This window comes from Coregonus clupeaformis, chromosome 7, assembly GCF_020615455.1.
Source record: "Coregonus clupeaformis isolate EN_2021a chromosome 7, ASM2061545v1, whole genome shotgun sequence".
NCBI classification, from domain to species: Eukaryota; Metazoa; Chordata; class Actinopteri; order Salmoniformes; family Salmonidae; genus Coregonus; species Coregonus clupeaformis.
The window spans coordinates 66,616,503-66,641,292 of record NC_059198.1 but is presented as its reverse complement, the minus strand read 5'-3'; the positions used below and the strand labels follow the sequence as shown (position 1 = coordinate 66,641,292).

The 24,790-nt window shown below is 43.5% G+C and overlaps 2 protein-coding genes across 3 annotated transcripts in view; one reads left to right on the top strand and one right to left on the bottom strand.

The window, feature by feature from the left end:
- The first annotated feature begins 3,284 nt into the window (after window positions 1–3,284).
- Window positions 3,285–7,213, top strand: LOC121579053 (NADH-cytochrome b5 reductase 3). The gene is made up of 9 exons (XM_041893319.2): window positions 3,285–3,539; window positions 4,383–4,508; window positions 5,360–5,432; window positions 5,644–5,750; window positions 5,846–5,975; window positions 6,178–6,261; window positions 6,354–6,439; window positions 6,542–6,641; window positions 6,777–7,213. Exons 1-9 carry the CDS (start codon window positions 3,519–3,521, stop codon window positions 6,947–6,949), a joined length of 900 nt encoding a protein of 299 aa, XP_041749253.2. The 5' UTR covers window positions 3,285–3,518; the 3' UTR covers window positions 6,950–7,213.
- A 659-nt stretch (window positions 7,214–7,872) lies between these two features.
- Window positions 7,873–24,790, bottom strand: part of LOC123491256 (liprin-beta-1-like) — a 38,298-nt gene continuing 21,380 nt past the window's right edge. Inside the window, exons 4-26 of one of the 2 annotated variants that reach the window (XM_045221502.1) lie at window positions 21,945–22,025; window positions 21,534–21,647; window positions 21,226–21,336; window positions 20,164–20,256; window positions 18,631–18,748; window positions 16,351–16,412; window positions 16,180–16,246; window positions 15,884–16,008; window positions 15,569–15,636; window positions 15,368–15,431; window positions 14,425–14,575; window positions 14,135–14,167; window positions 13,272–13,416; window positions 12,939–13,064; window positions 12,565–12,715; window positions 12,217–12,328; window positions 12,012–12,100; window positions 11,686–11,808; window positions 11,362–11,487; window positions 11,034–11,222; window positions 10,568–10,726; window positions 10,245–10,310; window positions 7,873–10,074 (exon numbers count right to left, since the gene is read on the bottom strand). In XM_045221502.1, coding sequence (XP_045077437.1) covers window positions 9,988–10,074; window positions 10,245–10,310; window positions 10,568–10,726; window positions 11,034–11,222; window positions 11,362–11,487; window positions 11,686–11,808; window positions 12,012–12,100; window positions 12,217–12,328; window positions 12,565–12,715; window positions 12,939–13,064; window positions 13,272–13,416; window positions 14,135–14,167; window positions 14,425–14,575; window positions 15,368–15,431; window positions 15,569–15,636; window positions 15,884–16,008; window positions 16,180–16,246; window positions 16,351–16,412; window positions 18,631–18,748; window positions 20,164–20,256; window positions 21,226–21,336; window positions 21,534–21,647; window positions 21,945–22,025 — 2,460 coding nt within the window. In that variant the 3' untranslated portion in view covers window positions 7,873–9,987. The remainder of the gene's footprint in view (window positions 10,075–10,244; window positions 10,311–10,567; window positions 10,727–11,033; window positions 11,223–11,361; window positions 11,488–11,685; window positions 11,809–12,011; window positions 12,101–12,216; window positions 12,329–12,564; window positions 12,716–12,938; window positions 13,065–13,271; window positions 13,417–14,134; window positions 14,168–14,424; window positions 14,576–15,367; window positions 15,432–15,568; window positions 15,637–15,883; window positions 16,009–16,179; window positions 16,247–16,350; window positions 16,413–18,630; window positions 18,749–20,163; window positions 20,257–21,225; window positions 21,337–21,533; window positions 21,648–21,944; window positions 22,026–24,790) is intronic. The other variant, XM_045221503.1, reaches the window with a different exon arrangement.

Sequence of the window (24,790 nt, the reverse complement as noted above, 5' to 3'; positions counted from 1 at the left end):
AAATTCTTTCCTGTGCTTTCTGAGATAGAATGGCCCTACAATCATTCAGACATTATCAAATGACTAACAAAGAGAAAGTGAATGGGTACACACATTGTGAAAGGAAGCAACACATACCTTCGGAGTCTTCATCCTGTATACTTGATACATTAGTAACATTACTACAATAGCAGTTCATATTTTTATTGCCGGGTCAATGGAGATCGAACCCATATTTCCTGATCTGAACATCTGCAAAAAGTACCCTCAACGTTATCCACCAGGAGATCTGAAAGTGCATTCTCAACCATATTACTATTCCACTTAAGATTCTGTGAATATAGCCCAGGAATACTCTTAGATGACTTAAGAGAGTATAACTTTCACTCTGAATTGGTGATAGAAATAGAATGCATTGAATGAACCTGGGTTTGGTGTGGTTTAAATGGTTTTGTTCTATATAAATAAAATTATTTGATAACTTCCAGCCCCTTATTTAAGGATAACTTCTCTTTGCATTGGATTTGAACCAGCAGCAGTAATGTGGAACTGACCTCTTAGGGAAATATGACATTGTAATGCTTTTCTTAACAACCATTGTCATTCTAGCGAAGGCTCATATCATATAGCCTAGTTCAGAGCATGCACAGGTCAGCTGGCTCTAGTGTTTATGGACATTTTCATACTCTCCCCGTCCCAGTCTGTCGTCCCCACTTGTTTCAAGACGACCACCGTTGTTACTGTACACAAGCAAGCTAAGATAACTGAACTAAATGACTATCGCCCCGTGGCACTCACTTCTGTCATCATGAAGCGCTTTGAAAGGCTAGTCAAGGACCATATCACCTCCACCATACCCTACACCCTTTGCATACCACCCCAAAAGATCCACGGATGACACAATCGTTGCTGCACTGCACACCGCCCTATCCCACCTGGACAAGAGCAACACCTACGTGAGAATGCAGCTCCGCTTTCAACACCATAGTGACCTTGAAGCTTGTCACTAAGCTCAGGGTCTAAACTCCTCCCTGTGCAACTGGGTTCTAGATTTCCTGACGGGCCGACCCCAGGTGGTGAGGGTAGGCAACAACCCCTCCGCAACACTGATCCTCTACACGGGTGCCCCCCAGGAGTGTGTACCCAGCCCCCTCATGTACTCCCTGTTCACCCAGTGTTGAATTCAAGTGTTGATGCAATTTGCCTAGTTTCCAAGAGGGGCATGACTGTGTGAAGCAATGGAGTCAACATGCAATTCAATATTTGGAAGGTGTTCTTAATGTTTTGTACACTCAGCGTAAGTCAACTATAATAAGTCAACTATAATAAGCCTGGGACAACAGCCTTAACCTCTGAGCCACTCTAGTCTACACCTCTGTTACCTCAATTACCTCGACTAACCTGTGCCCCCGCACATTGACTCTGTACCGGTACCCCCTGTATACGCTACTGTTATTTTACTGCTGCTCTTTCATAATTTTTTACTTATCAATTTTTTATTTAACATGTATTTTTCTTAAAACCTCATTGTTGGTTAAGGGCTTGTAAGTAAGCATTTCACTGTAAGGTCTACACCTGTTGTATTTGGCGTATGTGACAAATACAATTTGATTTGATTTGATTTGTAGTTGGCAAAAACGCAGAATATATTCTTGGCTCCAGCAGTTTAGTATGGTCACAGAAGATCAGGGTTGGGGAGTAACTCATTACATGTAATCAGTTACATGTAATGTGATTACATAACAAAATAACTGTAATCAGTTAGGTTACCAGCTAAAATATTGTAATCAGATAAGAGATACTTTAGAATAACTAGATGATTACTTCTTGGATAACTTCTAAAAACAGTTTAAATTCAGAAAGGATGTTTACGAGAAGAAGAAAAAACATTATGACACCTTTCTGTTTTCTCAATGACATTAAATAGAACATTGAAAAAAGGCACAAGTTTATGTTTGTTCCACCTGAGCGAGTCTGGCCACAAGTCAGCGACCACTATGATGACACACCAAATGCGTTTGATGGATAATTTTTGTTTTCTTTTAATGCCTCTTAAGGGTAAAATAATCCAAAAGTAACTGAAAGTAATCAGATTACTTTACTGTGTTTGAGTAATAAAAAAGTTATGTTACTAATTACAATTTTGTACATGTAACTAGTAACTGTAATGGATTACATTTAGAAAGTAACCTACCCAACCCCGCGAAGACCTTGCATGTCACAGCTCTGTCCACAAGATGGAGACACAAGACCCTTTTTACACATCTGCATTATATTCTTTTCTACAAAGACTTGGGCATTTGGAGTGAAGTATGAATGTTGTTTACTGCTGAGGTGATGTCCCTCTGTTAGAATGGTGGTTTGTCCATCGAAGTATCAGGTAACACGTACTATTTAATTCAAATAAGTCAATTAAAACCTTTATTAGTGTACTATTTATCATCATTTGCTTACATAGTTTTTCTATATATCAGCACAGGGCCATCCATTGGACTTTTAAAGGCCCTGATATACACAAGTCTTTGCTGCCATCTACTGGACTTGACTGCTATGTCAATTGGCTCCATACATATCTGTATGATAGAATGAATCAACATCAAATGAATCAACATAGCTTAAAAGGCAATTCCACCACTTTTCAACCTCATTTTCATTATCTCCAGCACAATACCTGTGTCTACATATGTAAAATCGGTGCATTTCTATGTTTTGTAGAAAAATTAAGTTAAAAGTTCTACCCGATGACATCATCGTAAAAAACTCTCATTTGTAAAAAACAGTGATTTCAAACTCTATGAGGTTCGCGGTGCCGTGGGAGCAATACATATATATATATATTTTACTCCCTCTGGCTAGAAACTCGTTGCAGGTTTTGAAAATCACTGTTTCTTTTACTTTAAATCCTTACATGTGATGTCACAGAGAAGCATTTTTTAGGACCTTTCTTCTTATCTTTCTAACCATGACAGATCATAGAAACGCGCTGTTTTCACATATGTAGGTCTAGTTTGGTGCTGAAGATAATGAATAAAAGGTTGAAAAGTGGAGGAATTGCCCTTTACAATGGCTATTCAGCATCAAACGCGACTCCATTCATTGTAGCCAGACAGGCATGTTCAAAGCAGTTTTCATGCAAAGTCATGGGTCGTGCATGGACTCTTATTTTGAAAAGCGTCTTTAGAGCTGCATGTATGTAGAACTGCAGAAATGGAGTGCTAATTACTTATGACGCGTTCAAAACAACTGGGAACTCAGAAATCTCTGACTTCCGACATCAGTGCGTTCAAGACAACTAGGAATTCGGGAGAAGAAAAAAAACTCAGAGTGGGGAAAATCGTTTTGGACGGTCATCCAACTCGGAATTCCAACTCGGGAATTCTGGCCTCTTTCTAGAACTCCAACTTTCCGACCTTACGATCACCGACGTTTTCTGAGTTCCCAGTTGCCTTAAAAGCACCACAGTCAGTACTTTGACAGCGCGACGGTTTGTCCTCGGAGAACAGACTTTTCGCTGTTGCCTTTAAAATACCAAAAACAAGATGCTCTCTTACATCATTGGGGTAAGTATAATTGCCAGCTAGCTAAATATTATATTTTTGCATTGCTTAGGCTCAGCTACAGTTGTGCGATTTGACAGTGCACAAGGAATCTATAGCTAATGGTAGGCACGTTAGCTATGGTTGGCTAACTAGTACATATCTTCGTCGTGAACCATCAAGTTTGTAATCCACTGTAGCTGTAGTGAGTAAGTCATATGGTATATAGTAAACTGTCATAACTACCTAGCTTGATAACCAAAGCTTTTGCTTTGCCACTGTTATGGAGATGTTTAGGTAGAAGATAACTAGCTACCTTGTCATGCAACTTGCTAAGCAACCCTCTCTATTCGCAGTGGTTTATTTGTCATGGAGCTAGACAGTTGGTTCCCTAGTTTATGTGATTGACAATCGGGTTAATTTCTGATCAAAATAGCCAGCATGGAGATCTCTGCACGCTTGTCAAAGGAGTGCACGCCACCATGTCGTTATTAAGTTAGCTAGCTACTAGCAATGGAACGGTGGTGAGCGCAGCAGTTTGGTCCAATGGAGTTTCCCCAGTGTTCTCTGACAAAACCACTCCCCTAATTTTAGGTAAACATTGCGCCTATCCATTATGACTAAACTATTTATGTCAAGTTAGGTGTAATAGCACACTGACTGATGCATTGTATATCAGTACAAAAATTAGGTATATCTTAGTAACTGTTAAACACCTGTTTTTGTTGACATGTTGGTACAGTCCGTAACTTTCCCCTCGCAATCATGGCTGCAGTCTTTACAATGTTCAACAATGTAAAGATCGACATCCTTATTTCCACAATAACTTCAACTGAAAAGGCAAACCTTCCTTTCACATCTCTGCAGCTCATTCGAAGCAGTATCGACAACATCATCAACCTCATCCTGAGCCTCTTCCTCTCAAAGAAGAAACCTGCCATCACCCTAGAGGACCCCAACATCAAATATGCATTAAAGCTGATAGATAAAGAGGTACCAATTCTGTGTTGTGATCTGCTTATTATTACTCTGTGCTGTGGTGAAACCATGTACACATTTATTAATTTAGAGTAAAAAAAAAAAAAAAAACACATTGGACTAAGAAATAAAATGAGTAACAATTGTGTGACTAGATAAGATATGTTTGATCTGGGAGTGCTGTTCTAGGAAGACTTAGGGCAATTCCATGAAACGGAGTGATGCTCTGACTCAGATTTGTCAACAGTGCAGATGCAATGTTTAGTAACATAATGATCGCACAAATCGTCATTCTGTTATCAAATGTTTGCATCTGCACTGAGTTCTATGCTTTTTAACTTTGTAATCATTGTTTTTTTGTTTGAGTTTCAGCATCACTCTGTTGCTGTGGAAATGCCCCTTACCATTACTGGAACTGCACAAAGACCAAACAAATAAGTTAGGCTGGTCTGTGTCACAAGCCCCTCAGGACTTGGGCTGGGCAGCTGCTCCATTGCTACAGACTGTGTTTTCTCCATTTAGTGCAGAGGTCAATATGCAACCAGTCTGGATTATAGTTTGAAGTCATTGCTCTTGTACAGACTGCTACTGTGGATGAAGGCTAACAGTCAGTCAACTGTGTGTGGTTTATTCAAGGTTATTCAACTCTCACACTATGAGTTCCGGAGCCTGCTGGTTTTCTGTTCTACCTGATAATTAATTGCACACACCTGGTGTCCCAGGTCTAAATATAGCCCTGATTTTAGAGGGAAACAATGAAAAAAAACGCAGTGGAACTGACTTCGAGCTCCAGAGTGGAGTTTGAGGGATCTATATCATGTCAGCGTTTTGTGCAGTTGTGAAGTACTGTGTTGTGGTTCTCACAGATCATCAGTCATGACACAAGGAAATTCCGTTTTGTCTTGCGGGAGAAGGATCATGTCCTTGGGCTTCCCATTGGTGAGTACATTCAATTGATGTAGCTGTTCAACTTTTCAGCATTTATATGAAAACACTGTTAGACTATATAGCATAACATGGAATGTATTGCTGGTCTGAATCAGAGATCATACAAAATGTATTGTATCTGTTCATAGGGGTTGTCTTTGCACTATCACGACTCCTCTTAATTTGTTGCCACCATACTTTGTGACTATGTTTTCGTTCTCAGGGCAACACATATTCCTGTCTGCCAAGCCGGACGGAGTCCTGGTGGTCCGACCGTACACACCTGTGTCTAGTGATGACGACGTAGGCTTCGTAGACCTGGTAGTCAAGGTACAGAAATCATCTGAAGAAGCTTTCTCAGTACTATAATTCAACCACCATCTCCTCAACCAGTTTTCCAAACAAATGTTCTTCTTGCTTCCCAGATTTACTACAAGAACGTTAATCCAAAGTTTCCTGAAGGTGGGAAGATGAGTCAGTACTTGGAGAGCCTCCGGATTGGCGACACCATTGATTTCAGAGGGCCCAGCGGCCTGCTGGTCTACCTAGGAAACGGTGAGTCATCACATTTGCCCGACACTGCCACTGTGTGGTAGACAAAAGGACAACACTTAAATAATACCCTGTTATGTATATGTAGGCATTGCCTAAGATTCTGTTTCTAAAGTGGTCACTGCTCTGAGCTAGGTCAATGGTGAAGAAGTGCATGCAAGCCACTCCTTTACTAAGTTGGTTTGTTTACTGGGTGTTTCAACAGGGGCTTTTGCCATCAAGGCAGAAAAAAAGGCGGAGCCTGTAATCAAAACCGCCAAGCAAGTGGGCATGATCGCAGGAGGGACCGGTAAAACTAAAGCCACCATGCTCAATCTGTACATAGCAGAATGGCCATCTGTGATTGGTTGACATGTCTTCTATTGGATCCTGTTCCCTCAGGAATCACTCCCATGCTGCAGATCATCACAGCTATAATGAAGGATCCCCAGGACCAGACTGTGTGTCACCTGCTCTTCGCCAACCAGGTGAATTAACACCACTTTCCTCATCTGGATTGAATCTAATGTCAAGGAGTTCAAACATGGGTTAGTAGTCCCTAATACCTTCTCTATCCTGTTCTCCCTCAGACTGAGAAAGACATCTTGCTTCGACCTGAGTTGGAGGAGATCGCAGCAAATCACCCAACCCGATTCAAGCTGTGGTTCACCCTGGACAGAGCGCCTGAGGGTAAGAGATGCCCATAACTTCTATTTTGTTTCAGTGAACATGATCTGAGATAGGCAAATTAATGTTTGTTTCCCATGTTTAAGAATCTTGTCTGGTCCTGAGTGACTTAAACTTTAATGTCTCTTTGCTCATCAGAGTGGGAGTACAGCCAAGGCTTCATCAGTGAGGACATGGTGAGGGACCACCTTCCACCCCCCGGAGACGACACTCTCATCCTCCTGTGCGGACCCCCTCCCATGATCCAGTTTGCCTGCAACCCCAACCTGGACAAAGTGGGCCACGCCAGCAGCCGGAGGTTCACCTTTTAAAGGCCACCCCAGGCGAGGGGTTAAAGAGGGGTTCCCCAGGGCTCAATGATCCGCTACACCCAACATTTATTAAAACGCTCTTGCATCAGCGCTTGATCATCTATTGAAATAATTTCACTCATCCTACAGCAGAATTGGTGTGGACCATTTTCTGTAATTTGGTGTGCCTCAATTTCCAAAACCGAATCCTGAAATGAGTGGTGTCCAAAGCATTTTCTGTTGATCAGTGATTTCTGATTAAAAGGATTATATTTCTGAATTTAATCACTGGTAGTTGGAGGGAAGAGTAGAACAGATAATATATTTGAACGTTCCTCCTGTCCAAACTAATTGTGACATCAACAGATACCTGTATACTGAACAAAATATAAACGCAACATGCAACCATTTCAAAGATTTTACTGAGGAAATCCATTAATTGAAATAAATAAATTAGGCTCTAATCTATGGATCTCACATGACTGGGCAGGGGTGCAGTCATGGGTGGGCCAGGGAGGGCATAGGCCCACCCCTTGGGTGCCAGGCCCAGCCAATCAGAATGAGTTTTTGCCACAAAAGGGCTTTATTACAGACAAATACTACTCAGCGCACCCCCCCCCCAATTCTTCTTATGATAGAGAAATGAACATTCAATTCTGGCAACAGCGCTGGTGGACATTCTTGCAGTCAGCATGCCAATTGCACACTCACTCAACTTGAGACATCTGTGGCATTGTGTTTTGTGACAACTGCACATTTTAGTGGCCTTTATTGTCCCCAGCACAAAGTGCACCTGTGTAATGATCATGCGCTTTAATCAGCTTATTGATATGCCACACCTGTCAGGTGGATGGATTATCTTGGCAAAGGAGAAATGCTCAAATTTATTCGACTGAAATTTCTGGGATAATTTATTTCAGCTCATGAAACCAACACTTTACATCTTTGGTTCAGTCTGGTTTGTGTAACTTGACTCTCGAGTGCCTTAGCAATTGTAATGCTTTTTTTTGTATGCACAGCTGAAGACATGACCGTAGTACTGCTCACTTGCGTCCAATGCAAACTATTCCTTAAAGTGTAATGTATAACTTTGCACAGTATTGTCATTGATGTACTTATTCCATACAATATTCATATTGTTGCAGAAAGATTCTCATTGAGTGTGACTACTAAAAGGGGGGATATCTTGAAGCTGTTACTGGAGACTTTCCATGTGCTTATGTGTGTTGCTTACAGCACTTGAATTACAGTTTCATTATGCAACACGTTTGTTATATACATTGAGACCAATAAAATACAAATGCAATAAGTTGGTTTAAAGTCTGAGGTAGCTGTGGTTACCACAGAGCAATATGACTCCTCACACCACTTAAAACTTGGTGACTTAACAAATTGGTCTTTTGGCCAATCACAGGATGTGAAATGATCTAAGCGCAGCCTTAGTGAGACATGGGGCTGGCAGATCTCTAGTTGCCGGGTTGAACAAATACGTGATGCGTTGTAGTGGCTATGTTTGTATTGAATGAGAAGAGGTTGTGGGTTCAAATCCCATTTCTATAACTCCATGTCAAAATACAAAGATAAGTTAGTGTGAAGGAGTCTCTGGCTGGTGTAAGGATCTCTCTCCATAAGCAAGTGCTCAAGAACTCATAGTGAGACCTTACCTTGCTCCAGTCAGCTGAAAAGTGGAATAAGTACCTATAAATAAAAAATACTTCCACAAGTATCTCAAAAAGGGGAAAATGTACATAGCTCACCCATCTGTTATTGGCTAGTATACACAGTCACATGTAGCCCATCATTTTTTACCATATTCGTTTTTATTGACAATTCTTTACAAAAAAGATGCATAGAAACAGTACACAGTACATAGTGTTCACTGATATGGTTAAGGCTTGCATAACGATATCATTGCTTTGTGGTAATGTTTACATTCTAGAACGTTGGGCTTCCATGTTTAATGTTCCTAAAATTCATGGTTATTATGACAAATTCAACAACATGACAGGACAAACCAAAGTGATTATATTTAATTAATTTGGGACACATTAAACAAAACATGCAGATAGTAGCATCAAATGAGAGGACAACATGGAGAGGAAATTATAATTATGGATTAAGCCAGCCTGCAAGGTTTTGACTTCAGTTGAGCACGGCCAACTGTGGTCTAACGACAGATCTAAGTGTCCCACTGCCAGTTGACTAATCTTTCAGGTTATATAATGGCTTATAGGCGTGAGTGGGTTTCAAAAATAAGTTGGGACAAGGGCATACCATGTAAGTACAGGGACTCATTTGTGGATATTCAAACAAATATATAAAAATCAGTTCTGTAATACAATAAATGTATGGTAGTATAAAGTAAATGCTCCAATGTTGAATTCTCAATTCATGCACTACATTTCGACAACAAATAAGTACAAATGTATAACTTCACTCTGGAATGCAGAGAGAGATCGTAAATAGCTTGAAATGACAACGACGTAATAAGGCCAAAAGGTGGTCTCACAGGTTGTAGAAGAGAGCTTATCAAGGTGGAGGGGTTCAGGGTTGGATGTTGGCACAGTTTGTTCCCATTCACAGCGCTTCATTAGGTTTGCATGGCGACACCAGCGGGGGCCAATGATGTGTATAAACCCTGGATTGCTGATGCTATGTAATGGCCAATAAGAGGCTTTGAAGCCACCGGTCAGCCATATTGGTACTCCTCAGAAGGAGCACTCCTCTATTGAATGATTTGAATTCTACAGTATTTCAATAAAAATTTTAAAGGACAAAATTACATGTATGTAGGCATTTATTTGTTGTAGTGGGGACAGTATCATTAGTACTCCCTTGTATTTTTATGTTCAGTTCACATATCATTTCAAAGTATGTATTAAGGTGTCTAATAGAATATACTTGTCAAAAACAAATGTAGACATTAATAAATGCATTTCTATAGCTTCCAAAATCTTTTTTACAATGGAGGAGTACCAAAATGTCTGCGTGGTGACTGCAAAACAGCGCCCCCTGTCAGTCATCTAAAGTTAATACATATCACTGGCGAGGACCCTCCCTCACACGTTGGAGTCGTCATCGGTGACGCTGGTCTCAGGGGAGCGAGAGGAGATCTCGCTGAAGAACTCAACCTCCTTCAGCATGCTCTGAAACACGCAGGAGAAAACACAACACACTGAAGTCACACAGGAGAACGAGGTGGTCAATAACAGTGCCAAAAGAGAGCCATGGTTGTTTTGCTAGTGCACAGCTTGCTGAGAGGCTCTTGTCAAGTGATTTGATGTGTGATCATGCAAGCATTTTAATGACTTCTTACTGTCAGGTTGTCGATTTCTTCAGAAAATGCTCCTATCTGCCTCACAGTCCCTTCCGAGTCTTCCATCTAGGAATAAAGACAGTGTTCAAGAGCACTTCACATGGAAAAGGAAAAGTAAACATTAAAACGCTATCCTCGTGGTACCACATTCCACCCTCTCATCTGTTCATTGGAGTGATCTAACCTCACCTAAAATATGATCAGTAACACTTTTTAAAAAGTTAGCGCCTCAGTGGAAGGGGCTACGAAAACACATACCACTACCTATATCCATATAGGTAACACATTCCCTGAAGTTGAAGGGTTTAATGGCAGTCCCCTACCTGCTCCAACTGGTCCAGGTCGTCCTCGTAGATCCTCAGGCCCCCCTGGAAGCTACTGTTCTTGGGAATCTCCACGTCCATGGGGCACACGTACTCCTCGCTGTCCTCCTGGCGCTTCTTACGCAGCGTCCCGAAGCCACCGAACGACAGCCTTCTGGGCTGGAGGAGGAGAAAGGATGATGGGAGAGAGTCAGTCAAATGGGGACAAACAGCTGTGTGCCGATAGTGTTAAAAAGCAGTCTGTCCTCGCCTCCTTTTCCTGCTGACCTCTGATCTGACCTGACAGGACAGGCGAAAGCAATATGGCAAAAACCTATCCAGTCCATTCACACATAAGTGGTCACGAGGCCAACTTTGAGTAGTGGGACACAGCCAAGGACACTGATCAGATCAATAAACACTGATCCCCAAAGCTCTGTATGTCTAACAACAAGATGATGCCTTACCAGCTGTGTGTTGACCCTACCTTGACCTTGGCGGTGGCAGTGAGCAGGGTGTAGTCAGGGTTCTCCAGACACTCCTGTTTGCTGCGCTGGGCCGCGGAGCCGATGAGCAGGTGGAAGTGGGTGGCCAGGTGGCGGCGCAGCAGGGTCTTGTTGGGAGGGATGTTGAGCAGGAGGGCCAGGGACTCCACGTTGAAGCGAGGCTCCAGCACCTGAGACAAGGAGAGATGGAAATGAAGAGACAGACACAGGCAAAAAAGGCAGTCAATGTATGTATATGCTGATGAAGGCATGTGTTCCTGAAATTAGTCAATGGCAAGCCAATTCAAACGTAATACTTTTCCCTCTCACCATGACCCCCCCGTGCACACCACTGCCCCTCAGGTTAGGAGCGTACTCAGCCAGGTCCACTGATCTCAGCCACTCCATCACTCTGTGATTGGTCCACTGGGAGATCTCCGCTGGCGTGATGTTGTTCTGCAGAATTATTTTTAAAAGTTGGTGTTAATAAAAACTGAAAAGTCTCTCTTTTCCCTATACAAATAACACCACTGAAATGGTGAAGTGAGAGACCATGTGTATGGTGGATATGAAAGCACAGAGAGAGAGAGAGAGAGAGAGAGAGAGAGAGAGAGAGAGAGAGACTTTATTTATTTAGTTGTCTCTAAACCGTACCTCGTCAGAGGGCCGTCGGCGGAGGCAGTTGGGCTCGTAGAAGTTGAGCCGGAGGACCTGGATGGCTCTCTTGATGCTGAGGTGGTGGAGAACACTGCCCACCTTTAGAGACAGCAGGTCATCCTGAAGAGGACAAACACATACACTTCTCAGTCAAGAGAATGACTACTGTCAATCAATTACAAATAAAGGACATTAGACATACAACATATGATCACACAAAAGCAAAGATTTTTTTTTTTTTAATCAACTTTATTCATCCCCCTTGACACTGATTCTAATTGATTTCAGCCATGTTAGACCGACTATTGCAAATTGAGACTCACCACAGTCATGTAGTGTAGCATTCGCCCATCAACCCTCCCCTCTTCAAACTGGCTCTTATACTGGGGCAGACCAATGTCATCCAGCCATCCTGAGAAACACCAAAACAATTCAATCAATCACAAGTCACAAAACAGAAAGGTTTTTCCATTTTTCGTTGTTAAGGCTTCATTGATAACTTTGAGGCGGTGGTCAGTGGTCACTCACTGGTCACCCAATTGTGGTCCAGTTTGGACTTGCCGCAGTCCTCGTCTGATCCCAGTGCCTGGAGAGCCAGCTGCAGCTTCTTCCTGTGTAGGGGGTGTTTGATCCCCAACTCCTGTTGCCACATAAACATGTATGAGTTGTTGAAGACATCTCACATACTGTACAGTTAGGAAGAGAGTGCTAGAGAAAATAGATGTTTGTCAGGACACAGGTAGCAAATTGAACATTAACCAACTATAAGCTTTAATATATGGGTTTCATTAAAATGTCTAGCGACATTGAATCTAAACACAGCATGCATGATGGTCCCAGGAAACGCATCCTGGATGGTCCACTGAGGTGTCCTACCTTCTCCAGGTCGTGCTGGGAGGCCTGCAGCAGGGTGTGTCCTGAGCGGATCCACTGCTGGGCTTGAGCCACGTGCAGCCCCAGGCACTGCTCCTGCAGCCACACACACACCTGCTCCTTACTCCACTGTGCAAAGGGAGTGGCCACATCACTGAGGGGAGAGAGAGCAAGTACACTCGGATTAAACGTGGAGGGTAAACACTACACTCCATAATTCAATGCCATTTACTCCTCTGACACCACAACATCCTAAAACTGTGATATTGTAGACTTAGTTCCAATTAACTTCTGATCTATTCCTCTACATATCTCGCTCACAGACAGATAGATACACACACAGAGACACAGTCTAGCAAGAGGTGAGCTTCACATACTCAGCACTGTGCTGCAGGTCACGTGACCAGCCCAGTCGGGGGCCGGCTGTGGCTCTGACTCCTCCCCTCCTGAACTCAGTCTCTGTCTCCTCCAGGTCTAGCGAGGTGGAGTGACTTCTCTTCAGCCTAGAGGGGTCAGAACACAACATCTAAATATCCTGCCATACTCTGTCCTCATGTTACAGCAAACCCTCTGTCCTCATGTTACAGTTAATAAAGCCATAGTTTCATTTAAAAACCCTGGCTCCATCTTAATTCAGCTTTCCCCAATTATTTGCATACCATCTCCTTACCTCCTTCTAAACTTAGGGGATAGAGAACATTTTGACCCACCTGCCTAAGAACTTCTTAAAGCCTCTGGACTTCTTCTTGGCCTCTGGTGAGGAAGGTAGGGTCTGGCTGCTGTCTCCTCCCTGAGGTTTGTGTGGTGGGGCACCAGCCAAGTCCAAGTGGTCTGTGCCCTTACGCTCGGCCTCAGCTGGATTCAAACACACATCTGTTAGATCAACAGCCAACATCTGACACAATCCACCACCACTTAGAAAACGCCAGAGGCCAACACTACCCAAGGACTACAGCTGCAATGGCCACCACAAGCACTTCTGGACTACATCTTCCACTACACACCACCACCACTAGGACTACGCCAAGAACCACTCGAAAGCACCACAACTCAATCCGCACATGCAAAGGACTGGTTGGCATGAACTGCTGATGTAAATTCATAGACTTCCAACTGTAAAAGACAAATCTCAGAGGCACATCTTGAAGGACAGCTAGCAGAGTAAGCGGCATCATTGCAGATGGTGTCACGTCATGGATAAGGAACAACTGGATATGATTTAAAAAGGGGAAAGAAATCACACACTAAAAACCACCGAGCTCACACCAGCGATCAACTAAAAACTTTCACTTGCTTGATACAAGTGAAGAATTAAGAGTAGGAAAGATGGAGGTAGAGGCATTCTTCAAACAACAACGTAACCATTTACCATCTATGACCCAATCAGCCTCAAGAGCGCTCAGAAAAACAGACTGCCTTTTTATTTAGTCTACGATGGGTCTGGTTGTATTGGTAGATGGTGATCACATTGTTGTGTTAGTATCCCTGCACACATCCAGCGGTCATCCTGATCTGCCATACTGCAGGCCTGGCCCGTCTGTGGGGCTCTGCACTGTAGACTACTGTACTGTACCCAGTGTAGGCGCACTCACACTCCGGCTGCGATCTTCACATCACATAGAACCATGGAGAATAGAGAGAGCAAGGACAGAACATATAGTCACTAGTGTGGATACTATCAGACTACAGACAGACATAAATAAGAAAACACACATTAAGGTATGGAACTGTGAATGGTTTTTCTTATATCATGAACAGAGAGTAATATATATTTTTCACAGCCCTTGTTCACACCACCCCGTGCAGAGGCACGTGCACCCTTCTTCCCCCATGCCCTTCCTGCCCCCCAATGATGAGACTCACCCAGATTTGGGGCACTGGACGTCCTCTTGCCTCCACGCATCTTGAAGAAACCACGTCCAAAGGAGGAGCGGGCCTTCTTGGTCCCAAAGCTTTCATTACTGGTGGGGTTTGATGGGGAGGTGGATGGGGGGCTGGGCTCCTCAATCGAGGTCTAGACATTTGTGTGTGGGGGTTTATGAGCACATAAAACTTAATGAAATATTTGGCATGCCAGTAAACAAAGTCAATCTCCCAATAGAACCAGCTCCATTGTAGTTATATTGTTCTACCACCAGGTGGCAGTGGAGTAACATGACTGTCAAAACAACCATTGCTCAGGAATCCTATTATGATTCTGTATCATCCGGACAGACAGTCCGGAGTCCAGTCAGCCGTCACAGTGGGGCTCAGTGACTCCGTCCTCCGTGTGGGGGCGAGAAGAGCTAGAACTATGCCTTCTGCATGACTTGCCCATTTGGGAGACACATCCCATAGTGCCTTTGAGTCTCTCCCACGTTGAGAGGTCAAAAGGTAAAAGATAAGAGGCTCTATTATCCTAGTTTGGGTGATAGAGGGATAGGGAATTGGCCCTTTTTGCACTGTCAAAATATGTGATTTAAAACTTAGTCAGGCTAGAGCAATGGGTCAGTAACCGAGAGGTTGCTGCTTTGAATACCCAAGCCGACAAGGTGAAAAATCTGTCGATGTGCCCTTGAGCAAGGCACGTAACCCTAATTTGTTCAAAGGGTGCTGTACTACTATGGCTGACCCTGTAAAACAACACATTTCACTACACCTATCCGGTGTATGTGACAATAAAAAATAAAAATAAAAATAAAAATAAAATATATATATATATATATATATATACTGTATATAAACTCTGCCATGATTGCAGCAAGTCAAGGTCTTTCCAGTTAACCCACCACTCCCCATCCCCCTAGGAGAGAGGGGACAGTCTTACCTGCTCGGTGTTGCTGTTTGTGTGACCCAGGCTACCTGCTGAATGTGGTGGGACTTCTGGTGGACTGTAAAGAGAAAGGACAGTTAACCCTCAGCCTAGACCTTTAGATGATGAATATACAGACAAATAAACTAAAAACAGTGACCTAACGTGCAAATAGTCCATGGGAGTGTAGTTTGTGCAGGGAAAGGAAAACCTTACCTGTCTGTGTCTGGCGCCTGTATTGGTCTCTCCTGCTCCAGCTCTGAAAACACTGCAATAGATGGAATCTGGGAAAAGAGGGTGAGCGAGGAAGAGAAAGAAAGACAAGAGTCAACATCTCTAAATGAATGTGTCGTCAATGTTGCAAAGCACAGTCGACAGTTTCATTGGTTAGGTAGCTGCTGTCCAGCTAAGCCAATACCCCAAGCCTGTTGACTTGCACATTCCTATGAAAGGCCCAACATGAAGTTTTGGTAAAGAAGTCTCGGGTCCATCCTGTGTGTGATACATTGTTATGACAGGGGAGGTCGTTACCTCGTCACAGCTCCTTCCTGTCTCCTCCCCAACTGCCAGGGTGGCCCGGTCTTTATCCATGGCGACCTGAATGGAGCGGGATCTGTCATCCTGGATGTCATAGTAATCATCTTCATTCAGTGTGTCTGGGGGAAGGGGGGGACATGTATAATTGTTACACAATTATCAAGTCCATTATTCTACACTTTCAAACATGTGATTGATCTAGTCCGATAAATAGAGAATGAATGGACTATTGCAATGATACCGATAAAAAACTTCATTACTACTTTCATACTCCTTGAACATAGTTTCACCTTTCACCAAGTCCTGGACTTTCTTGTACCGTGTGATAGACTCCTGAAGCTCCTTGATCCTCCGGTCCTGTGGGTGAAGGATGGTAGATCAGAGTTAGAAAAAGCCATTGAGATCCCCATGCGTCAACTACTGCAGCCTCTATGAAACAGTAAAGACAGCAGCTCCAGTACCTTGTCATTGTTGGCTGACATCAGGGACTCCATGGCCCTCTTCATCCTCAGCACGTCCACATCTGGAAAACAACAAGTGTGCCCCCACAGTGATCAGACATACACACTGTCTGGTGTCTACATTCAAGTCAAATTCACTTAAGCAACAGGAATCTTAATCGAATAGACAATTACCTTGCAGTATATGGGGCATGTTCAAGCACAATAAATTCTTGAAGTGAATAAATTCCATCCTACATATAGTGGGGGAAACAAGTATTTAGTCAGCCACCAATTGTGCAAGTTCTCCCACTTAAAAAGATGAGAGAGGCCTGTAATTTTCATCATAGGTACACGTCAACTATGACAGACAAATTGAGCATTTTTTTTCCAGAAAATCACATTGTAGGATTTTTTATGAATTTATTTGCAAATTATGGTGGAAAATAAGTATTTGGTCACCTACAAACAAGCTAGATTTCTGGCTCTCACAGACCTGTAACTTCTTCTTTAAGAGGCTCCTCTGTCCTCCACTCGTTACCTGTATTAATGGCACCTGTTTGAACTTGTTATCAGTATAAAAGACACCTGTCCACAACCTCAAACAGTCACACTCCAAACTCCACTATGGCCAAGACCAAAGAGCTGTCAAAGGACACCAGAAACAAAATTGTAGACCTGCACCAGGCTGGGAAGACTGAATCTGCAATAGGTAAGCAGCTTGGTTTGAAGAAATCAACTGTGGGAGCAATTATTAGGAAATGGAAGACATACAAGACCACTGATAATCTCCCTCGATCTGGGGCTCCACGCAAGATCTCACCCCGTGGGGTCAAAATGATCACAAGAACGGTGAGCAAAAATCCCAGAACCACACGGGGGGACCTAGTGAATGACCTGCAGAGAGCTGGGACCAAAGTAACAAAGCCTACCATCAGTAACACACTACGCCGCCAGGGACTCAAATCCTGCAGTGCCAGACGTGTCCCCCTGCTTAAGCCAGTACATGTCCAGGCCCGCCTGAAGTTTGCTAGAGTGCATTTGGATGATCCAGAAGAGGATTGGGAGAATGTCATATGGTCAGATGAAACCAAAATAGAACTTTTTGGTAAAAACTAAACTCGTCGTGTTTGGAGGACAAAGAATGCTGAGTTGCATCCAAAGAACACCATACCTACTGTGAAGCATGGGGGTGGAAACATCATGCTTTGGGGCTGTTTTTTCTGCAAAGGGACCAGGACGACTGATCCGTGTAAAGGAAAGAATGAATGGGGCCATGTATCGTGAGATTTTGAGTGAAAACCTCCTTCCATCAGCAAGGGCATTGAAGATGAAATGTGGCTGGGTCTTTCAGCATGACAATGATCCCAAACACACCGCCCGGGCAACGAAGGAGTGGCTTCGTAAGAAGCATTTCAAGGTCCTGGAGTGGCCTAGCCAGTCTCCAGATCTCAACCCCATAGAAAATCTTTGGAGGGAGTTGAAAGTCTGTGTTGCCTAGCGACAGCCCCAAAACATCACTGCTCTAGAGGAGATCTGCATGGAGGAATGGGCCAAAATACCAGCAACGGTGTGTGAAAACCTTGTGAAGACTTACAGAAAACGTTTGACCTGTGTCATTGCCAACAAAGGGTATATAACAAAGTATTGAGAAACTTTTGTTATTGACCAAATACTTATTTTCCACCATAATTTGCAAATAAATTCATAAAAAATCCTACAATGTGATTTTCTGGATTTCTTTTTCTAATTTTGTCTGTCATAGTTGATGTGTACCTATGATGAAAATTACAGGCCTCTCTCATCTTTTTAAGTGGGAGAACTTGCACAATTGGTGGCTGACTAAATACTTTTTTTTCCCCACTGTAGATTGCATTCCTTTATAGTAAATGGGTGATAAGAGACTCAGCTGTGGGTTGAAAGAGTCAGAGATCATGTCTAAACATGTGTGGTATGAGCCCTGCAGACAGATAAGAGGACAGTAAGGTTGGAAGTACAAAATCCCCCCTTTTTCCCTCAATCTTTATGTCTGTGTGAGACTGAGACAGGATGCTTAGCAAACGGTATTTCAGGGGGAAACTCCAATGCTCAGGCCATGTCTTGATGGTACTCATCATTACTTAAGGGGACTTAAGGGCAGAAGTAACTGCAGACGAATTAGGAAAAGGAATGCTGGAACATCTTTTTGCCGTATATCTGTCAAGGTGCAAGTTAAGCCTGTTGAAATATTATGTCTCCTGGTGTGTATGGGGGTGAGGCAAGGTCCCCCTCCCTCCCCATGTCTAGTAACAGTACTCCCACCTTTCTCCCTTCCATCTGTTTTGTCTGGGGTCAGGACTCCCAGTGTAGCCTGGTCTTTTAGCCTCCTCAGCTCCTCCCCTCTCTCCTCCAGCTGCCTCTGAAGGGTCTGCAGTTCCTCCTGAATGGGAGAGGACCATTCTGAACTCATTAAACTACAGATACACATCTAGGCCCATATTCTGAAAGTGTCTCAGAGTAGAGGGTTATACTACAAAGCAGAATCAATTATCGAATTTGCCTAAATATTCTTTTTTTAGAGAGAAGCTTGAAAATGGGCATGGCATAATTGACTCAACAACCGAAAACACATATCGAAGTTTAGCTTTCTTAATGAACCAGAAAATCAATACTTATTTCTGGTTGTTTATTAAAGTTAGCTGGCTAACCCATTGAACCTACATTGTAGTATACCCCTTAGGGGCGCCGATCTAGGATCAGATCCCTCCTGTCCATTCATACCAGAGAAACACTCTTAGTAAGAGACACTTTATGAATACAGGCCAAGATCTAGATAAGAACACAGCTAGACAACAGAGTCTGACCAAACTCAAAGTTAAAACCCAGTCTGATGCTAACTGATGTAGGGCAAGTGAGTGCATGACCAAAAACATGATTAGAGTGAGGCTACATTCTACCAGAGGACTGGTGTAGCCCTCCTGTAGCTCAGTTGGTAGAGCATGGCGCTTGCAACACCAGGGTTGTGGGTTCGATTCCCACGGGGGGCCAGTATGAAAAATGTATGCACTCACTAACTGTAAGTCGCTCTGGATAAGAGCGTCTGCTAAATGACAAAAAATAAAAAATGTGTCTTTACCAGAGAACCATTCACAAACACACTGTAAACATGTTGTCAGTTTCTTTCACATTCCACTGAGAAAGAGCAGCTCCATTGGGATGTTAATCCCCAGGAGAAGGTAATCCGTGACCGATCAGATCCATCCACTAGTTTAGCAGCTTACTTAGCCAAAGGTTTAAGACATTTTCTCATCAATGTACAGTTAACATACAATTAAGTGGATCAGGGCAGGAAGTGAAGAAGAACTAGTGTGTTAAGAAATCTGCAACTTATACTTAGCTGGTAGGAAAACTTACAGTCAAAGTGGAAGCGTGGTGAAAGCTGGCAAAGTGGATAGGGTCAACGGACAAAGGGAAGGTTTAGAGGCCCATAGGGATAGACAGGGAAGAGCAGAGCGCTGGGTGTTAACTTCTGCACCACACCTCCAGAGAACCGTAACCTGCCCATGTTCCGTTCCTAGGGCTGCACAGGTTAGCATGTTGCAGGGGAGAAGTTAGCCAGGCAGGAGTGAGAGAGGAGACAAAAGGGTATGAACCCTGAAGGAAGTGGTATTAAGAGTGAAAGCAGTGATATATAACCAACACACAAGGGAACGATAGATTCAGTACCTACATGCTGTAGAAAAGGTGTAGAGTGAGTCAAACTTAATCTGTGGACCATACAGTATGTCATGCACAATCAAATGTGAATGGACTGATCCTTTGTATTGCAGACAGATTTTTAGCCATGCTACTCACTTTGGTGGATTTCAGTTTATTTTCACACTGCAGTCTTTCATTCTCCATATCGGTCACCCTGAACCGCAGGTCATTGACTTCCTGGTACAACCCCTGGGGAGGTAAAAGACTGCATTACCCACATGCCCAAGGGGTCAGCTGAGAGTCTTGGAGGAAACTGTGGGGGATGTTTTTGCGGAGTGAAAAATCCCCAATGAGGCACCAAAGACTTTTTAGAGAGAGAGAGAGAGAGAAACAGAGAGCCAAAGAAGCCCAGTCCAACATGGACACAGATCCTTGAGTCGAAGGAAGCGTCATGGTCAATTACCATTACAACTGCTTTTATGCTTTTATGTCATGGATAATACATACTCCTGCACCTTGGCGCAATTACAGTATAGACAGAGCACTCAGGAAATATGCATCATCATTAAACAAGAATGTGCTACATGATTCACGACACATACATTTAGACAAGAGTAAAAACCGCAGAGCACCGTGGGTAGGAAAGAAGAAATGGATCAGACTCAGGGGTGTGTGATTTACAGCCGAACAAAGCCCAACATTAAACAAAGGCAGTATTAAATATATATGGAAGACATTGCCTTTCCACACACATACACACCACTCCCTAAAGGTTATAGTAGTGTCGGAAACCCACACTCAGGATCCAATATCCTGATTCCTCTCAATATTCCTCCAACCCAGGCCTGCTCAGTGCTCATGGATGGGGTGTATGGAAACCCTGACTGTCAGACTCCCAGCTTCTCTAGAGGGGAGAGGAATTATTTTATGAGAGGAAACGGCTGCTGGAGCAGGGGGTGTTTTGGCACTCTCCCTGCCCGCCAGTCCACCCAGGTCAGGATCTGCATGACGGATCAGGGCCCACTCCAACCGACTGAGACGGACCTCTGCACGGTCTCAGTGTGAACTATTAAACGTTTGGGTGACTGCCAAGATTCATATGCACTCACATCCTAATATTATAAGAAGTCTGCCTGCCGTTGAACGAAACTCCAAATATCTACCAAAGACATGATATCTCTGTATGGGTGAGTCTATTGTCATAATGCATCTGTTTACCTCACTATCCCTGCGATCTCTCGCCACAGTGTTCAGCTTCAGTTTCAGACTGGACACCTCGGTCATCAGCTCCAGCTTCTGGGTCTCCAGGGTCGACCTGCTCAACAGCTCCTGCACAGGACACACAGTCACAGATTCAGTCACAAACTAGTAGGAGTGAAGTGTTTAAGTGTATTAATCATTATTCATTCAGAAAGATAATCTGGATCAAAGGCTGACCAATAGCTTGAGCCCAAGGTTCTGTCTCATAATAAGACATACCACCATGCTAATAACCATAGTACACTGCAACCCTGCTGGGGCCTCACCTGCTGCAGCATTTCTTCAGTGGCGTTAAGTTTCTCTCTGTGTTCCCCCAGACACATGTCCAGATCCCTGATCTTCTCCCCCTGCACCTCCACCTGGTCTGAGAGAACACTCACCTGGGGACAGTCATTCAATAATACACCACATGTCATCTGTGTGTTGTTTTCAGGGTATGGGTTTGGGATCTAAGAGCATGCTCTGTGATTCATGCCTTTCACTCAAACCATGAATAGGTAAATAAACAACTGAATTCAACAGCAACCTAGCAAATACACTTTCAACAGAACACCCTTGTCCAATGTATTTGCTAATGTACACATTTTCTAAATATGGGGTCGTATTTCCTATTTCTTAAAGCTGGTCTCTGCTTCTTCATGGCCTCGTGACACAGCGTTTTTCACTCAGACACACACCTGGAGGACGAGACACTCCTTATCGCTCTCCACCCGTGACAGTCGTTCCTGGTAGATCATGGCGGAGCCATGTCCGTTGGTCTGAAATCACAAACAACCAAGGCCATCGTCAGAAGGCTGATCGCCCTATCACCATACCAGGAAAAGACTCCTGACCCTAGCAATAGAGCAACCTCCAGTCATAAGGAAGATGATGTATCACTCCATCTCAAAGGCCAGCATACAGCATTCAGGTGTCATAGCATCCCTACATTGAAAAACATCACATGATTTTTCCCTGGGAAAAAAAAGAGGCCGGTGACACGTGAAATGCTTGTTATTTGAGAGACACGTGAGGGTCGATAGGCTTCTCACATGCAAGTGCTTCGTGTGTGACTAAAGTGGAAATTGAATAAAAAAACTAAGCTCCTCTTCTCATATTTCACACAGGGAAAGAAAGGGCTTGAGGAGGGAGGAAAACATGAGCCTCACTGTGAATGGAAACCATTGCAAATGCCACTCCAGAGACACTTCGTCACTCACAAAGCATGTCATCACACAATAGCTGTACAATCAAAGGAGTCAAGGTATAAATAAGGTAAGGGTGTGAAGACACAAAGCAGACAATAACACAAAAGGAATCTAGTCTAAATAAAGTACTTTTATCTTAATGTGTGGAACACTCGTCAGCAATACATTTTCCATGATTACACTCAAATTCTGAATATCTCAGACATTAAAAAAGAGATTCTCCGGTACTTTTGTATACTTTTTAGCCAGTAGTTCTGAAAGTAGCACTCACGAGACAAAAGTTCACGCACCACATAATTTCTCTCTCTCTTTCTCTCCCTCTCTCTCGCTCGCTCTGCTGTGTGTGCATCTTAGTAGCAGTCACTCAAATCGCGAGGGGCTGAAGCTAACTGTCTAGAACTCTAATTGCTAGGGGGCTGGGCCACGATGGGGAAAATGTAGGGAAAATGGTGCAGCACAGCTTCCCCCAAAACAGTCGCTTTCAAAATAGGGATTTCGTGGCTAATTTAGGTAAGACAGTAATTCTGCTCATAAATGATGCATGTATGAACTACACACTGACACATCCAGCCCAAAGCAGGAGGTTTAAAAAATACTTAGTTCCGGAGCATGTCTTTAACGTCTGAGATCCCCAGAGATTGGAAAGCTGCCGCGGTCATCCCCCTCTTCAAAGGGGGTGACACTCTAGATCCAAACTGTTACAGACCTATATCCATCCTGCCCTGCCTATCGAAAGTTTTTGAAAAGCCAAGTTAACAAACAGATCACCGACCATTTCGAATCCCACCGTACCTTCTCCGCTATGCAATCCGGTTTCCGAGCTGGTCATGGGTGCACCTCAGCCACGCTCAAGGTCCTAAACGATATTATAACCGCGATCGATAATAGACAATACTGTGCAGCCATCTTCATCGACCTGGCCAAGGCTTTCGACTCTGTCAACCACCTCATTCTTATTGGCAGACTTAATAGCCTTGGTTTCTCAAATGACTGTCTCGCCTGGTTCACCAACTACTTCTCAGATAGAGTTCAATGTGTCAAATCGGAGGGCCTGTTGTCTGGACCTATGGCAGTCTCTATGGGGGTGCCACAGGGTTCAATTCTTGGGCCGACTCTTCTCAGTGTATATCAATGATGTCGCTCTTGCTGCTGGTGTCTCTCAGATCCACCTCTACGCAGACGACACCATTTTGTATAAATCTGGCCCTTCATTGGACACTGTGTTAACAAACCTCCAAACGAGCTTCAATGCCATACAACACTCCTTCAGTAGCCTCCAACTGCTCTTAAACACTAGTAAAACTAAATGCATGCGCTTCAATCGAACGCTGCTGGCACCCGCCCACCCGACTAGAATCACTACTCTCGATCGGTCTGACCTAGAGTATGTAACAACTACAAATACCTAGGTGTCTGGTTAGACTGTAAACTCTCCTTCCAGACTCACATTAAGAATCTCCAATCCAAAGTTACATCTAGAAATCGGCTTCCTATTTCGCAACAAAGCCTCCTTCACTCATGCTGCCAAACATGCCCTCGTAAAACTGACTATCCTACCGATCCTTGACTTCGGCGATGTCATTTACAAAATAGCCTCCAACACGCTACTCAGCAAATTGGATGTAGTCTATCACAGTGCCATCCGTTTTGTCACCAAAGCCCCATATACTACCCACCACTGTGACCTGTACGCTCTTGTTGGCTGGTCCTCACTACACACCAAACCCACTGGCTCCAGGCCATCTATAAATCACTGCTAGGCAAATCCCTGCCTTATCTTAGCTCATTGGTCACCATAGCAACACCCACCCGTAGTATGCGCTCCAGCAGGTATCTCTCACTGGTCATCCCCAAAGCCAACACCTCCTTTGGCCGCCATTCCTTCCAGTTCTCTGCTGCCAATGACTGGAATGAATTGCAAAAATCTCTGAAGCTGGAGACTCTTATCTCCCTCACTAACTTTAAGCATCAGTTGTCAGAGCAGCTTACCGATCACTGCACCTGTACACAGCCCATCTGAAATTAGCCCACCCAACTACCTCATCCCCATATTGTTATTTATTTTGCTCATTTGCACCCCAGTATCTCTATTTGCACATCTATCATTCCAGTGTTAATACTAATTGTAATTATTTTGCAGTATAGCCTATTTATTGCCTTATCTCCATAACTTGCTACATTTGCACACACTGTATATATATTTTCTGTTGTATTTTTGACTTTATGTTTTGTTTTACCCCATATTTAACTCTGTGTTGTTGTTTTTAATCGCACTGATTTGCTTTATCTTGGCCAGGTCGCAGTTGTAAATGAGAACTTGTTCTCAACTGGCTTAC

What these genes read in the sequence shown, in the direction of transcription:
- LOC121579053 (XM_041893319.2), top strand. Translation starts at nt 3,519, where the DNA reads ATGCTCTCTTACATCATTGGG. An exon ending in TGCTCTCTTACATCATTGGG is followed by an intron (nt 3,540 to 4,382) that starts GTAAGTATAATT and finishes ACATCTCTGCAG; the next exon opens with CTCATTCGAAGCAGTATCGA. An exon ending in CATGATCGCAGGAGGGACCG is followed by an intron (nt 6,262 to 6,353) that starts GTAAAACTAAAG and finishes CTGTTCCCTCAG; the next exon opens with GAATCACTCCCATGCTGCAG.